The sequence below is a fragment of the Dermacentor silvarum genome, chromosome 9, assembly GCF_013339745.2.
Source record: "Dermacentor silvarum isolate Dsil-2018 chromosome 9, BIME_Dsil_1.4, whole genome shotgun sequence".
NCBI lineage: Eukaryota > Metazoa > Arthropoda > Arachnida > Ixodida > Ixodidae > Dermacentor > Dermacentor silvarum.
The window spans coordinates 99,593,102-99,607,543 of record NC_051162.1 but is presented as its reverse complement, the minus strand read 5'-3'; the positions used below and the strand labels follow the sequence as shown (position 1 = coordinate 99,607,543).

The window sequence follows — 14,442 nt, the reverse complement described above, 5'->3', positions numbered from 1 at the left end:
TTGAAAATGAAACAGAGGTCTTGAGATAATTAGTTGCGTTTGCTCGGAAGGAGTGTGACCTGTTGCAACTCTTGCAAAACGTGGCCATGCTAATGGTGGCTCCGCTAACGTGCGATAAATAGGTAGGCTTTTAGCAATGAATTACGGTACGCCCCTCGCGAAAACTCATGTTTGTTCAGAATTCAACATAACGCAGAATGCGGGGTTTAAAAAAAAAAAAAGAGAAGCAGGAACAGGACGATGACGTTTCTTGACATTAAGAGAAAGGTTGAGATTGTTGGCTCTGTTCGTTGATCGACAGACGTTGAGGCGGCTTCTTCCGATTGCGTGTTACTTATCTCTTCAAAACGGTGACCCAGGTTGCGTGTCTACATGGCTGCGTTCTGCAACACAATAGTACGGCCCGTTAAGGGTGAGCACTGGCGCTCCTTTGGATGTTGAAGAGGACGCAAAACAGGTGGTGCGATAAGAGAAGGCAGAAACAAATGATGGGGCACCTTTAAAATTTAAGCAAGGCCCTGTTCAGATAATGCGCCTTCTTTCTTGGTCGGAACGCTCTCCTTGCGATGGCGCAATGTTTGGCTGTTGATACGTTGGGTTCTGTTGCAAGTGTTCATAGTTCTGCGCTGTTATGCTTGAGTGCGGCATGTTATGGGTGAAGACTTGCGCACTTTCCGATGTTGAAGAGGACGCAGAATAGGGGGTGTCGTAGGATGAGGTCGACAAAGCTGACGATGGTGCCCCTTGAGCATATGAGAGAGACCCTGCTGAGATGGTGCGTCTCGTTGCTTGGTCGGAAGATGCAGCGCCTGCTCCTTGTGAGGGCATAACGCTAGGCTGTTGATACGTAGGGTATGGTTGCGTGCGTTCATAGTTCTGTTCTGCGGTGCCGGAGTGCGGCACGGTACGGTTGAAGACTTGTGGGCTTTCGGATGTTGAAGACGACGCAAAATAGGCGGTGCCGTAGGATGAGCCAGAGAAAGACGACGATGGGGTTCCTTGAGCAAATAAGACAGGCCTTGTTGAGGTAGTGCGTATGGTTGCTTGGTCAGAAGGTGCTGCGATCGCTCCTTGCGAATGCAGAAAGCTAGGCTGCTGGTAAGTTGTGAATTGTTGCAAGTTTTGAGAGTTGTGTTCCGCCGTGCCAGTGTGCGGCATGTTATGGGAGAAGGCTTGCGCCCCTTCGGATGTTGTAGGCGCTGAATAGGCGATGTCGTAGGATGAGGCTAATAAAGATGAGAATTGGATTTTTTGCGCATGTAAGACGGGCGCTGTTGAGATATCGCGTTTTGTTCCTTGGTTGGAAGGAGCTGCGGTCGCTCCTTGCAATAGCAAAAAACTTGGGTATTGGAACATTGGGGGTTGTTGCAAGTGTTCGTAGTTCTGCGCTCTTGTGCTGGCGTGCGGCATGTTTGGATTGGAAACTTGCGCGCTTTCCGACGTTGAAGAGGACCTCAAATCGGCGGTGTCGTGGGATGAGGCAGAGATGGATGACGAGGGGGTCGCTTGAACGTAAAAGATATTCCCGGTTGGGATAGTGCGTCTCGCTGCTTGTTCGGTGGTTGCTGCGGGTGCTCCTTGCGATGGCATAATGATTGGCTCTTGATAAGTTGGGTGTGGTTGCACGTGCTCATAGTTCTGTTGTGGTGTGCTGGAGAGCGGCATGGTACGGTTGAAAATTTGCATGCCTTCGGATGTTGAAGGAGACGCAATATAGGCGGTGTTGGATAATGAGCCAGAGAAAGATGACGATGGGGTTCCTTGAATAATCAAGATAGACCCTGTCGAGGCGGTGGGTTTGGTTGCTTCGACGGAAGGGGCTGCGATCGCTCCTTGCGATTGTAAAAAGCTTGTGAGTGGTTGCAAGTTTTCATAATTATGTTCCACCGTGCCAGTGTGCGGCATGTTATGGGGGAAGGCTTGCGCCCCTTCGGATGTTGTAGGAGCTGAATAGGCGATATCGTAGGATGAGGCCGATAAAGATGACAACGGGGTTTCTTGTGCAAATAAGACGGGCCCTGCTGAGATATCGCGTTTTGTTCCTTGGTCGGAAGGAGCTGCGGTCGCTCCTTGCGATAGCAAAAAGCTTGAGTGTTGGTGAATTGGGGGTTGTTGTAAGTGTTCATAGTTCTGCGCTCTTGTGCTGGCGTGCGGCATGTTAGGAGTGGAAACTTGCGCGCTTTCCGACGTTGAAGCGGACGCAAAATAAGCGTTGTCGTAGGATGAGGCAGAGACGGATGACGATGGGGTCCCTTGAGCATATAAGCTATTCCCTGTTGGGATAGTGCGTCTCGCTGCTTGCTCGGAAGTTGCTGCGGCTGCTCCTTGCGATGGCATAATGATTGGCTCTTGATACGTTACGTGCGGTTGCATGCGTTCATAGCTCTGCTCCGCGGTGCTGGGGTGTGGCACGTTACTTACAAGGATTTGTGCATCTTGCGAAGCTGTAGAATATGGAAAATAAGTGGTTTGGGCGAAAGGCATACGCCTTGGTAATGCATTTGGCACGGTAGATAAAGATACCGAGGAGGGCTGCCCTGTGGATGTTGTTGACGCGCAAGTTTTTACATCGGAGGAAGGATTATAGCTGGGCATTATCGCCCCTTGTAATAGCTCCAACAATTGTAGTTCATCCTGCGTGTCTCTCTCACTCAGCGGTTCTAAATCTATGTTTGTGAACTCTGGCCATGGATTGCTAGCTGGTGGAAAGTCGGATACATTAAAGAATGACATATTTGGTGGGCTGCGGAGTCTTATTTGCCTAGCTCTTCTCAGGAACGGCATTGTCGCCAGTTGGTATGGTTGGGCGTAGTTCGCGTTGCGGGGTTGTCCTGCTGCTGAGTCCTCGTGGTATGAAGCACGGGACGAATGTTCGTCTGAGGATGCGAGTGTAGGTTGGGAGCATTCAGAAATTTGTGATGATTCCTCCTGCGTGCCTCCATCATTCATTTCTTCGACAACTTCGTCCCCCGCTGGTGCACCTGGCTTCGCAGCTGATGGAAGAACGCTTGTATTTGGAACCGATGCAACGTGGTCCGATGGATGTCTTTCCATTTGACTTGTTGATGCTGAAGGCGAACGTGGTCGCCGTTGTCGATGCAGCATGCTTAGCTTTTTAGTTGCTAACAGTTGTAGCACCTGCTCATTTGTCGAGGCTATGGCATGCGTCACGGCACTCTCTTCCACATACGGAGTTCTCACAGCGGGCACCAGTTTTTTGACACTCTGTGGTGTTAACCCTGCTTGCCCTGCTCCCGAACTCTGCAACCATGGTGGCGAATCCCACTTTACCGCTGTCGTCCTGGCCACCTGTTCTTGCGTAGGTAACGACAGACTCGGAACCAAGTGGTCTGTAGCTGATGAATCACTTCGTTGCTGCATCATTCCTTGACGTGAAGGTTTTAGTTGCAAAGCCTGTTGATTCGCTTGCAATCTTGCTACCCCTTGTAGTGGAGGTGACTTGAGACTGGGAAGCGAAGAATCCGATCTTCGTGAATTAATTTCTTGCTGCGTCATGCTCCGAAGTGACAATTCTTGTTGTACATCCCGTTGACTCGATTTCAATTTGGCTACCTCTTCTAGGGGAGGTGTTCCCAGACCCGTAATCGAATTGTCTGAAACTGGTGAACGCATCTCTTGCTGTATGATTGCTCGACGTGACGATTTTATTCGCACAGACTGATGACTCTCTTTCGTAGGAGCTACTTCTTCCCGTAAAAGAGTTTCCAGATATGTAACTGCGTCCTCCGAATCAGAAATTGTGATGCATTGCGTAACCATTCCAGAATCTCCTGAGTCTAGCGGAGGGGCGGATTGCGGCAGTGCAGCCCCTGCGGAGACAATAAGAATAATAGGTTCTGGTGAGCACATGCCACATGGAGGTCCCTAATTTTTGTACAACGAGTGCAACCTTGAACAGGAGCAATGATGAAACAACCCTATTGAAAAATCCTTATGCCCCATAACTCCCATATTCAATAATTCGATATGAAACATATAGGATCCCATACAAAAACCCATTTTTCCCATATGTCATATGTTATTGGATATAGAAGTTATGGAGAATACGGGTTTTTTTTTTAGTTGGAAAACACGTCTGCTTCTTTCTTTCAGATCTTTCATATCTTTCCTGAAGCGAAAAACCGCTTCACATAAGTTACACAATGGTTATAGTCAGTTGTTGCGTATTTTTTTTTCTTTTCATAGTCACTAGATGTTGGATGAAGTTTCTCGCTCTGGAGGCTTACAACTAGGGCAATATTTAAGCCGCTTATCACCTGGGTCAGGTTTCCAACACCTGCAGAGATCTGTGAGCATTTTAATGACTTCTGCTCCATCAACCTGCTTCAGCAGATATACACCACCTTATGTAGCTCCCCTCAGGAGCAACCAATGCATGGACTGATCAAGGAGCGCTATGTTTTATCATATAGATGATAAGTTCTGAAGTAACTGCTGCAATGTTCAGATGTGCGAGGCCTGTCCCGAGTCATTCAAATGCCCTTAGATGTTGTTGACATGTTAAAAAGAAAATCTCACCAGCGTGCTGATGCATGCCGATTGGCTGCGACCGCTCGTAATGCTGCGCCTGAGCTCCTTGGTGTGGCTGCAGAGTTTCACTAGCCTCCTGAGGAGTGCCGGCATCTTGCTCTGTACTTGTGGAGAGCCGTTGTCCTGCAGCAGTTTGCACAATGACACACTCCTGTTGTGGGCTGTCGTACTGTCGTCGTACAAGTTCAGAGTCACGTATAACGCCCTCTGAGACCTGGTGATACCAATATGCACATTCGAAATTTAGCAAGCAAGTTATTTTTACGTGGATAGTGCTAATATGACAAGTTGATCGCGCTGTAAGGCACGTATTGGCTTTCAGATAGCACGTGCTTGGAGCCACTTTGCACTACCGTCAAAATGACATCTTGCAGCATTGTACTGAGTGTTGCGTCAATAACGGCGTCAAGTATAGATCACTCTTTCTGCTAAGCAGCCTGACTGATTTCTCCCAGACGTACTATTTTCTGCGAAGTATAGCTTAATACCGCACGTTTGGGGACATTACTTAGCAATCTTATGAAATATAAATTCGAACGAACATCGTCTAGAATGACACCACCCCTGATGATCCTGGATGGATGGATGGATAACTTGAGCGCCACTTTCGAAACCACCATGGTGACGGATGCTTCATAGCTCGTCACATTTACCTTCCTTCTGGGCATTTTTAGGTCTTTAGGACATGTGGTTCGTGTTAACAAATCACTGATTTCGAAAGAAATGAATTGTATTTAAGCCAATTCTTTGTGATCCCTACTTTTGCGCTCCCAATACACCAGTCACCTTTTACTAGTCGACACCGCACATGCATTAAGCTTTCGTTTACAATCTATAAAACCCATTGCCTCAGGCAGGGTTGCTAGTATGTTCTCATTGACCCCTGGCTAGATATAGCGCTTTGCTAACAAAACATTTCCTATGGTTCGCGCGCATTAAATTGCGTCATCCGACTGGAAGGTGACCATGTTCACACAGTTGCTCAAATACAGCTAGAATCACCGAAGGGTGCGCGACTTCTTCTGGAAAAGACACTTTTAGAACATTTTCACAAAGTGTCAAGAACGCTGAAAGCGCTACACTGCTTTGGAAGAGGGATATTTCGAGGTTATTAGCACTTGAAGGCACATAAATAAATCAGTTTGTGAAACTGATTTATTTTTCAGTTTCACAAACTGATTTATTGCGGAAAACCCCGCCTTGACTCTTTTTAATTCAACCTCATGAAAAAAAGAAGAAAAAAACGCAGTGTTAAGCCAAGTTAAAAAAATTTTATCAAATGTGGGGTTTTACGTGCCAAAACCACCAGCTAATTATGACGTATGCCGTATAGTGGGTGACTCCGGATTATTTTGGACCACCTGGGGGTTCTTTAACTAGCACCTAAATCTAAGTACACGGGTGTTTTCTGCATTTCGCCCCCATCGATATGCGACCACTGTTGCCGGGATTTGATTCCGCTAAGTCAAGTTGAGCTTGCTTTACACTGCAGTAGACATGAAATACTGTTGGTCTAGCAACACTGGGGAGCTGCATTTCAATATATATTATAATCCTATAGTCATTACACAGTGCTTAGAACGATAGGACTACATATATCCATACTAATTCTGACCCCTGTGTATGCCGAAAAAAAAAAACCACCGCTTTGCGTCCACTGTTTAGATCACTTCAGGTAATGCGTTTCACGTTGCAAGAACGTAATAAAACCACTCGCAAAGTGCACAGTACCTGGCTCCTCATCAGTCCGCGTTAGAGAGTTCGGTCATACACAAAAGAGCGTTTTACTGCAAGATTTTTTTTATTTCGGTCATTATAGCGGAGATAAAAATTGAAATGTTGCGTCACCATGCTAACACGAAATTAAAAAAAATTGCCTGTGGCAAATACACAGTTCTAATCCTTGACCTAAATTACTGAATGAGGCGGCCATTACTTTACGAGAAATCAAAATGCCCAATTGAATAATTACCATACTTACACTAATTAGTGTAAAACTGAATTGTTTAGTTTGCGGCACATATTTCAATCCACGTATTGTAGATAATAATTTCTCAAGGCATATCCACTTAGAATGAATTCACGAGGGTGGCACCGGCTTCGAGATATGCACCTTCAAACTTCCGGTTAAATAGCACCTGTTTTTTGCAATAACTTTTTTTTTACGGAAACGCTGTTTTATGCATTGAATCACAAAAGTGACTGGAACGCCTAATGCATTTCGTCGATCGGACACTGAAAATCAATATCACAAAACTGGTGTAGCCTTGAGAATTTGTAGCTTCGAGAACCTTGCGAACTACCCGGTTACAATTCGTAAATTGAAATATCAGCTTGAAGGCAATTATTAAAAAAATAATTACTGTAACTATCTTAATTATTCAGTTATGCATTTCGATTTCTTCTAGAAGTAATGACCATCGAGTGATTTAGCTCAGGGATAAGAATTGTGCTATCGGTCATAAGCACCATTGCGAAAAAATAATTGGTACAGCTAAAAAAGAAAACATGGCATACTAGAGCTGAAGGACTACGTCACGCTTACATCATCAGTACCGCATACTTTTCTACTTTCTTTTTTTATGCAGCACATTCAATGACGGGTTTACGCGTGTTGCACTGAGTGACTTACCGGGGCCACGTGCCATAATCTTTCAAGTGACAGGCAGTGCGCCTGACTTAGAAGCAGTTTGTACGTGCTACCTTGATTCTCCTGCAGGAGGCGGGACTACAAGAAAACACGCACCCTGACTTCCGTTCGTAAGTTGAGTAGTTTTCGTGTCATGCAGTGGTTTGATGCTGTGCAAATGCGATCGTCAGCGCGTGATCTACATACCGACCTTGTCTGTGCACAACGCCTTAACCTAGTAACCTAGCCCTGTAACTAGTAGCAACCCACACCCTGCTGTATTTTCCAAATGAATACACAAACACTTGTAGCCAAGCTAAAAACAGTATCGACATTCCGCCAATATACGCGCAGTAGAATGAATACTCGCAGAAACTAATGCTTACACTCGCATAATGCTTGCCCTCCCCACATTAGCGATCAAAAATAATCTTTTTTGTTTGAATAATCATCACACCCTCGACACTAGCTGTAGCGACTGTAGTGTACTCGTTCCAGTTAAAGATAATATATTGGATTTCACGTGCGAAAACCACGCTCTAATCGTGAGGCAAGACGCAGGGGGGACTCCGGAATAATTTTGACCTCTTGGGGTTCTGTAACGTGCCCGTAAGGCTAAGTGCACGAAAGTTTTTGCAAAGACAAGGTCTTTTTCGTCAAATTCCGAAAGACGTGTGGTTTGAGGAATTTGGGAAGCTAGCCATTTTTGTCTCCTAAATTAGACAATTTGAGGTTGCACGAAGGACAATGAAAAAGGCGTCAAAATGAAACTTGGAACAAAAGTGCCAGCCCTTCCACTAGGGTGGAGATGGAAGACTAGCGAAGCTGTACTATGGTGGGAATTATGCATTTTCAATTATGACTATTAATGTGTGATGATGTAATTGGTTATTTGAACTATTAAAGAATGAGAAATATATATGATCCGGTGGTTTTCATTTATTTAGTGACCGCAGTGACATTGACCTTAGAGTCACTATGGTACACCGCCATAGGGTGTATGCACAACGGTAGGCATGTTCTTCATAAACACGACGTATATACGTGTCCCGTGTGTTTTAGTTGGTACCGTCGGTTCGTTCACACACGTCAACCCGAAGCGTTCGAGCATAAACGAAGTGAACCACTTTCCATCCGGGCGTGCAATGTCAACGTTGAAGTCAGCCTTCATTACGATAGATGCTTCGTTGTCGAACATAACCCATACAAAGAAGTCTATCATGAACGCTTCAATGCCTCTCTCGGGCGTCGCGGGTGGAGCGTACATGACGGCGACCACCGGACCATCGCGAACCTTGACGGCACACGCGTGGGTGCAAGCGGAGACGATGGCATCGTTCGCCACCGGCATCTCGTAAAGCTGGATTACACCAAGAAAATCGTTTCGTGCGTAGATGGCAACGCCTCCGGCGCAGCCGCCGGCGCCGATCACATTGCCGGTTCTGCTGTCGTTCGCGGCGTATTTGGCCAACGACCTTTTGTTCAACTAGGGCTTCCGAACCACTGGACGCTGTTTGCGCGCCAATTCGTGCTTCTGGGCACGCAGTCGCTCGTTGCGTTGTTCCTCCGAAATAATGGCACGCGGCCGGGCCATCCTGAGTCGTAAAGGCAACTGTTAGAAAGAGCGCTAGCGCGATGTCCATGTCACGGAATGGCTAAACGCCATTGTCGACACAGTTAGGGGAGACGCTGGCGAGAGCACGGAGAAAGTCGGCAGCACAGGTGGCAGAGGCCGGCAGGGCTGCGCGCATGCGCCGCAGTGAGAGAGTGGCCACCCACACGCACAGTCATGCGTGCAGCCGCCTATCTCTCCTCCGCCATCGGGCCGGCGCGCCGCGCCCTCCTCGCCTCCCTTCCATTTATCAGCGGCCCTTTCAATAGACACACTAGAAGCAGCCGGAGGGGCGCGGGAAAGCGCGTGCGTCAGCAGCCCAGGCGCGCCGCCTGCCTACCTCGCTAGCCTTACAGCAGGGCTAAACTGTAGTCGGTGGCAGCTTCCAGCAGGCTTGCCATGCTTGCCTCGCAGCCAGGCCCAACTCTACCCAGGGGGAACGCGGCATAAGAGAAAGTCGATAGCGGGAGGGAGGAGGGGCAGTGCACTCAAAAAGACGACGACACTCGAACCAATGCTGATGGTTCTTTTCTACATGCGCACACGATCTTCGGGGACTAAGACCTTAAAGCTCCGCTGTAAAAGCGTGACCAAGTTAGCGTACACGGCTATGTACGCAGCAACATTAATGTGTAATTAGCGAAAAAAATCCCGAAATAAAACAAGGATGCACACGTTCAAACTGCGCGCTTAAAACCGTAAGCGGAAGTGTGGCTTTGCTCAAAGACAAATGTTGGCTGATCCCGGAGATAGTGCAGTCTAAAAATGCGGGGTCACTACCGAAAGTAGTGACGTCTAAAAAAAGGAGCAGTTTCGCCCGAAAGGCGAAGCCTCGATTGCGATAGCAAATTCGTAGACAGCTATACGAAGTAAGGATAGTAGTTTTATCGGCCGTATAACGTTGTAAATATTCGCTGACTAACTAAATAAACAAGTACGATGTAACGCGCGCGCAGGTAAACATGAACACATTTCGCTCGATGACCGCGGAAACTCTTCAAAACGCTGGAGTGAGAAAGCGCGCCAGCGGCAGCGAGCTAATTGACCTTCGCGCTAGCTCTTGCTTCAACGCGAACTAAACATCGAAAGCACAGCGCATACGAAGCTACCGGCACTCGGCGCATGCACTTTTTACCCATCGCAGATCGCTTTGAAGATGAGGCCCCCGCGGGCGCACACTTCGGCCACATCGCAGATCGCTTTCAAGATAGGCCCGCGCGGCAGCTCCGCGAGATGCAGCCTCCATGCGAATTTGGACGTTTGAGACACGAATGGACGCGTCACGAAAAGCTCGCAAAAATAGTCGTTTTTGTTACAAAGCCTGAAAAAAAATTGTTTAAAGATGACGCCGTCAACACTCGCCGGAAGTCACGCATTACCTAGAGCGCGCGACTCATGGGCACGGCCTCAGGGATGGGGCAGCACCCGCGGCCTGCCCATGGCGCTCTAAAGAATCTCGGAAGCGGCATGCGGGCACTTACGTCATAGCGAAACCCTGCTGCAGGCGTCGTCGGCTTAGGTGCTACTTAAAGGCTGCTATCATGACAACTATGCAATTCTAACAGCGTGCTCCTTTGGACTGGTTGGCATACCTTGTAAACAACAGCCTCAAACAGCACGACACAGGCCACATCACGAGAAACACGGGACAGCGCGTTGTCTGTGTTTCTTTTGCTGTCTTGTGTTGCGCTGTTTGAAGCTGTTTAGAAATATGCAGTTAACAGCCTTGCGGCCTTTGCCAAGGTTGCTTTAGTGGTATATACTACTCACTGATAACAAATTTAGCCAAAATAAAATTTCGTAGCAGTTGACCTTGAATATGTGCAATCTAGATGCCTTACTACCAAATATGCGCTGGTGTAGTACTTGTGTAACATTTGCATGAACCACTGCCTCGCCGCAATGCCAACATCCGTCATAGGCGACTTTTTTTAAGTCACGCAGAATATGTGGTATTTTAAATGAACGAAACTTTCGATTTATTTATTAAAGAGTGGTGATTTGTGAAAGAACAGAACATACCTGCGACTGGCTGCACAGGCGTAACCTGGGTGGTGTCCCTGTATCCGCTCGTCGAAGTTGAGTCATCAGCATTCACCTTTTCCGTGTTTCCAGTAAGTAAGGCCACCAGAGTGGGGCATGGCCTTGGAAATTCGTGTCCGGCGGCTACTGTAGTATCCGAGCTCTTCGCCACGGCTGGTGTGGAAGATGACGTGGCTGCCTCTGAATGCGCGGACGAAAACCTTTCACCGTAGCCACTTTCTTGTCTTGCAGCAGATTTTCTAGGGTCGGACGATTGGCACCGAGCAGGCACGTGCTGGGAGCGACTGGCAGGAACCGGCGGCAACTGAACATTTTGCAGCATTGGGGAAACTTGTGTCACAGAAAACTGGTATTCTGTGCCGGAAGCAGCCGTAGCTGCCCCTGTTCGCGCTGGCGGCATGCATGCGGTATCCTGCGGTGCGCTCAGGCAAGTTGAATTATCACTAATCACGTCTCCAGTGTTCCCAGAAAGCGAAGAAACCGGGGCAGGGTGTGACCTGACAAGTTCCTGTCCTGTTCTTGCACTAATATGCGAGCTGCCGGCCACATTTTTTCTGGAAGATGACGTAGCTGCCACTGATTGCGCTGGCAAATTGCTTCCATCGTAGCCACTTTGTCTTTCAGCGAATTCTCCTGCTTTCAAATTTTCACGTGTTCGAGAATGCAAAGGATCGCTTATTCGGACAGAGGAATTATCGTCTACTGGCGCTCCTGCCACTTCTGGCCCGCCCACTTCCGCGCCAGATGTAGGCGCACTTGGCTTCGAAGAAATCCCTGCAGCGCGCCCATATTCTAGCGCTCCAGTATAATCCTCCGCGTGAACGCGTTCAGGTGACTCGAGAAGCAAGGACACAATCTGCGAGTCGGGCGACAAATTTGCCTCCGCTAACGGCGTTGCTGCAGTTTCAAGACTGTCCCTTCCAGCAAGTGGACAAAACGGTTTCTCACCCACCACGGATGCACTTGGCGAAATGCTGTCGGTGTGCGCAGTTTCTCCTGTTCCAGCAGATTTCTGAGCTTCGTCATCGGCCGCTGCTGTAACAAACACGGAAGGGAGCGTTAAGCAAGGTGAAATACCTCTTTGAAATGGCGTTTCTCTAGGTTTAGACTCATCCCCGCCCAGTTCTGGGCAGGATGAAATCACACTGGTCTTTGATTTTTCCCGCAAGAACGGTGCAGTGCGTCGCGCTTCTTGCTCTCCAGAGAACTGTGTGCCCACGCGGGAACATGCTGCAGTCAAGAGGGCGGCAAGGGTGCTGTCATGTAATTTTGCTGTGTCCAAGGTCGTCGCTGTAGCTTTCGAGTCATGCGCACCTTGTCCAGGGGTAGAAGAGCAGGTCTCTGCTACCGGTTGCGTCGAGGAAATGCCGATACTCGTCTCAGTTCCTTGCTTTGTAATGGTTTTCTCACTATTCTCGTCTTCGGTGGGTTTAGCAAGAAGGAGAAACTCTGTGGGGCAGGACAAATTGCCTTCCGCTGCAGGCCTCGCGGCACTCTTTGTGCGATAGTCTGCACGTTCAGTTTCTTCGGTTCTGCCTGAAAAGCTATGTCTTCGGGGCTTTTTCGGCGGGCTGAGAAACTGGCTCGATACTGTTCCAGGCATGTCGGCCCCGACTCCAAGAAAATCTTTGCCAGTGTCACTGGTTGTAAACTCGCTGCTCCTGCGTTTTACCCCGCTGCCACTGCCTTCATTGTGGGTTGACTCCCTGTTACGGATGCCGGGCGAACCATCTTTGCTGCGCTTGTCGTCGCAACCTACGTCGAAAAGTGGAGACTCGTCCCTTGCTGATTGTCGCCGGCTAGCCCTAACGGTGGCCACAGCGCTTTTCGGTTTACCACGGAGGTGTCCTTGTTGAGCAAGGGGCCATGTATTACGTCTATGCTCAGCTTGCGGCGCTTGTAGGAGAGCGTTACCGGATTCCTTGCCGCCTGGTTGGTTTTCTTTTCTAGGCACTTTCTGTGGGTTACAAGAGCCCCTGACCGCTGCTTTTTCAGGAGAGTCATTATCACATTTGAAGTGACCCGCTTTAGTATCGCTGCCAGAAAACTCGCTGCTCTTACGTTTCACGTTAGAATGGCCTTGATTCTGGGTGCAATCGGTGATCAGGATAGTTGGCAAGGCAGCTTTGCTACGGCCGGTGCTCGTTGGCTTTTCCGCGGGGCCCAGGTCGGAAGGAGCAGGGTTTGTCACTGAGGTCTGTCGTACGCACTCATTTGTAGTGGAATCCACGTTCTCAAGCCCAACTCCATGCTCGTTTTGTTCCCCTAGGGACGACGTCAAGCTTCCCTCACCAGCTTGCGATGTTTCCAGGCGCTCATGCTCGGCCGAGGCAGAGATGGCTGATGTGTTACCTGTAGAAGAGAGCGTGGCTTGCTCCATTTTTCGGCTGTATTGCGACGGAGGAACGATCTTGTCTTCCGGTGACTCTTCCATCAGGTAAAGCTCATAACACGTTAGGCCTCGAGACACCTTGCCTCTCGTCTGGATGGATCATGTAAAAAAATGACTACTGGCTTTTTTTCGATCACGTGGTTGATGTAATGAAACCAGTTGCGGCGCTAGCGTCGTTGTTTTTCTCTTTTTAGAAAGCGCTTACTTGGCTCATCGATTTTGTCAGCGAACATGCTTTACTGGGCGAACCGTTATCGCCTGGCACGGAACAAAAGAATAATATTTTGCCGTGGCTGAGTTTTCAGGTCATGTGCTTGACGATGAATAATTGACTAGCTCATTCTTCAAGCGCATGCTCACTGGTGCCTTCTGAACGTGAAACGTTACAGGTGATTTGTGCAGCTCTACGGCTTACCCTCGGAAGCTAGATTGTTCAACAAATTTTCTTGTGGAGTGGAAGTGCTTTTAGCTTACGATAGAAAAGCAGCTTGCACTGTATTTAACACCGTTGGCTATAAATGAGGGTGAAAACTAGTCTAAGCGAGGTGTGATGACACTCTTCCACGGGGTGGCCTCTCTTTGTTAGTTTCGTTTCATTCGCTACATACCATCTTTGTTACATCAACGCTCGATATAGGTTTCCGGTTACGTCTTCGATATATTACTATTTCCGCGTGTTTCAAATATGTTTCTTTCAGCTGGGAAATACAGCTAACAAAAATAATTTTAAATATTTGTCTTTTTTACCTTACCTTTGCGCCCTCATTCACCATGCCAATCAACCATGACCTTATTCGTGAGCCAACGTGGAGCGGCTGGTGTGGCGCGCTAGCAGAGCTGCGACAATTAATTATTCTTTATTTTCTATTGTTTCGTAGTGTTACTGACATTATCACCTTTGCTATCTTCACGCTCAGGTAAGTTGTTTGTCCTACTGGTGCTCTTCCCTCCAACCCTGCACTTATAGCGCGGCACTGGTGCCTCCTTTGGGACCCCCTTTTGAGGTAACTTCAGAGAGGAGCACTGAGTTTTCGCCGGTCCCGTATCTTAAGTATTCTGTGGCAGCCAACAAGCAGACCGCCTCCCGGAAAAAGAAAATATGTCTGTTCAGTGCTGTGGCGCCAAAACTACGGCACAGGCAATCAAGAAAATCTGTTTCATTTTCGGACAGATGGAACTTGAGACAGCATACGAATGTAACGGACGCAAAGCACG

The 14,442-nt window shown here is 48.2% G+C and overlaps 1 protein-coding gene across 1 annotated transcript in view; it reads right to left on the bottom strand.

The window, feature by feature from the left end:
• Positions 1–219: 219 nt before the first annotated feature.
• LOC125939870 (mucin-5AC-like) overlaps positions 220–14,442 on the bottom strand; it is a 41,569-nt gene continuing 27,346 nt past the window's right edge. Inside the window, exons 3-4 of the mRNA XM_049655376.1 lie at positions 4,540–4,765; positions 220–3,830 (exon numbers count right to left, since the gene is read on the bottom strand). Of these exons, the coding sequence (XP_049511333.1) occupies positions 523–3,830; positions 4,540–4,765 (3,534 nt within the window). The 3' untranslated portion in view covers positions 220–522. The remainder of the gene's footprint in view (positions 3,831–4,539; positions 4,766–14,442) is intronic.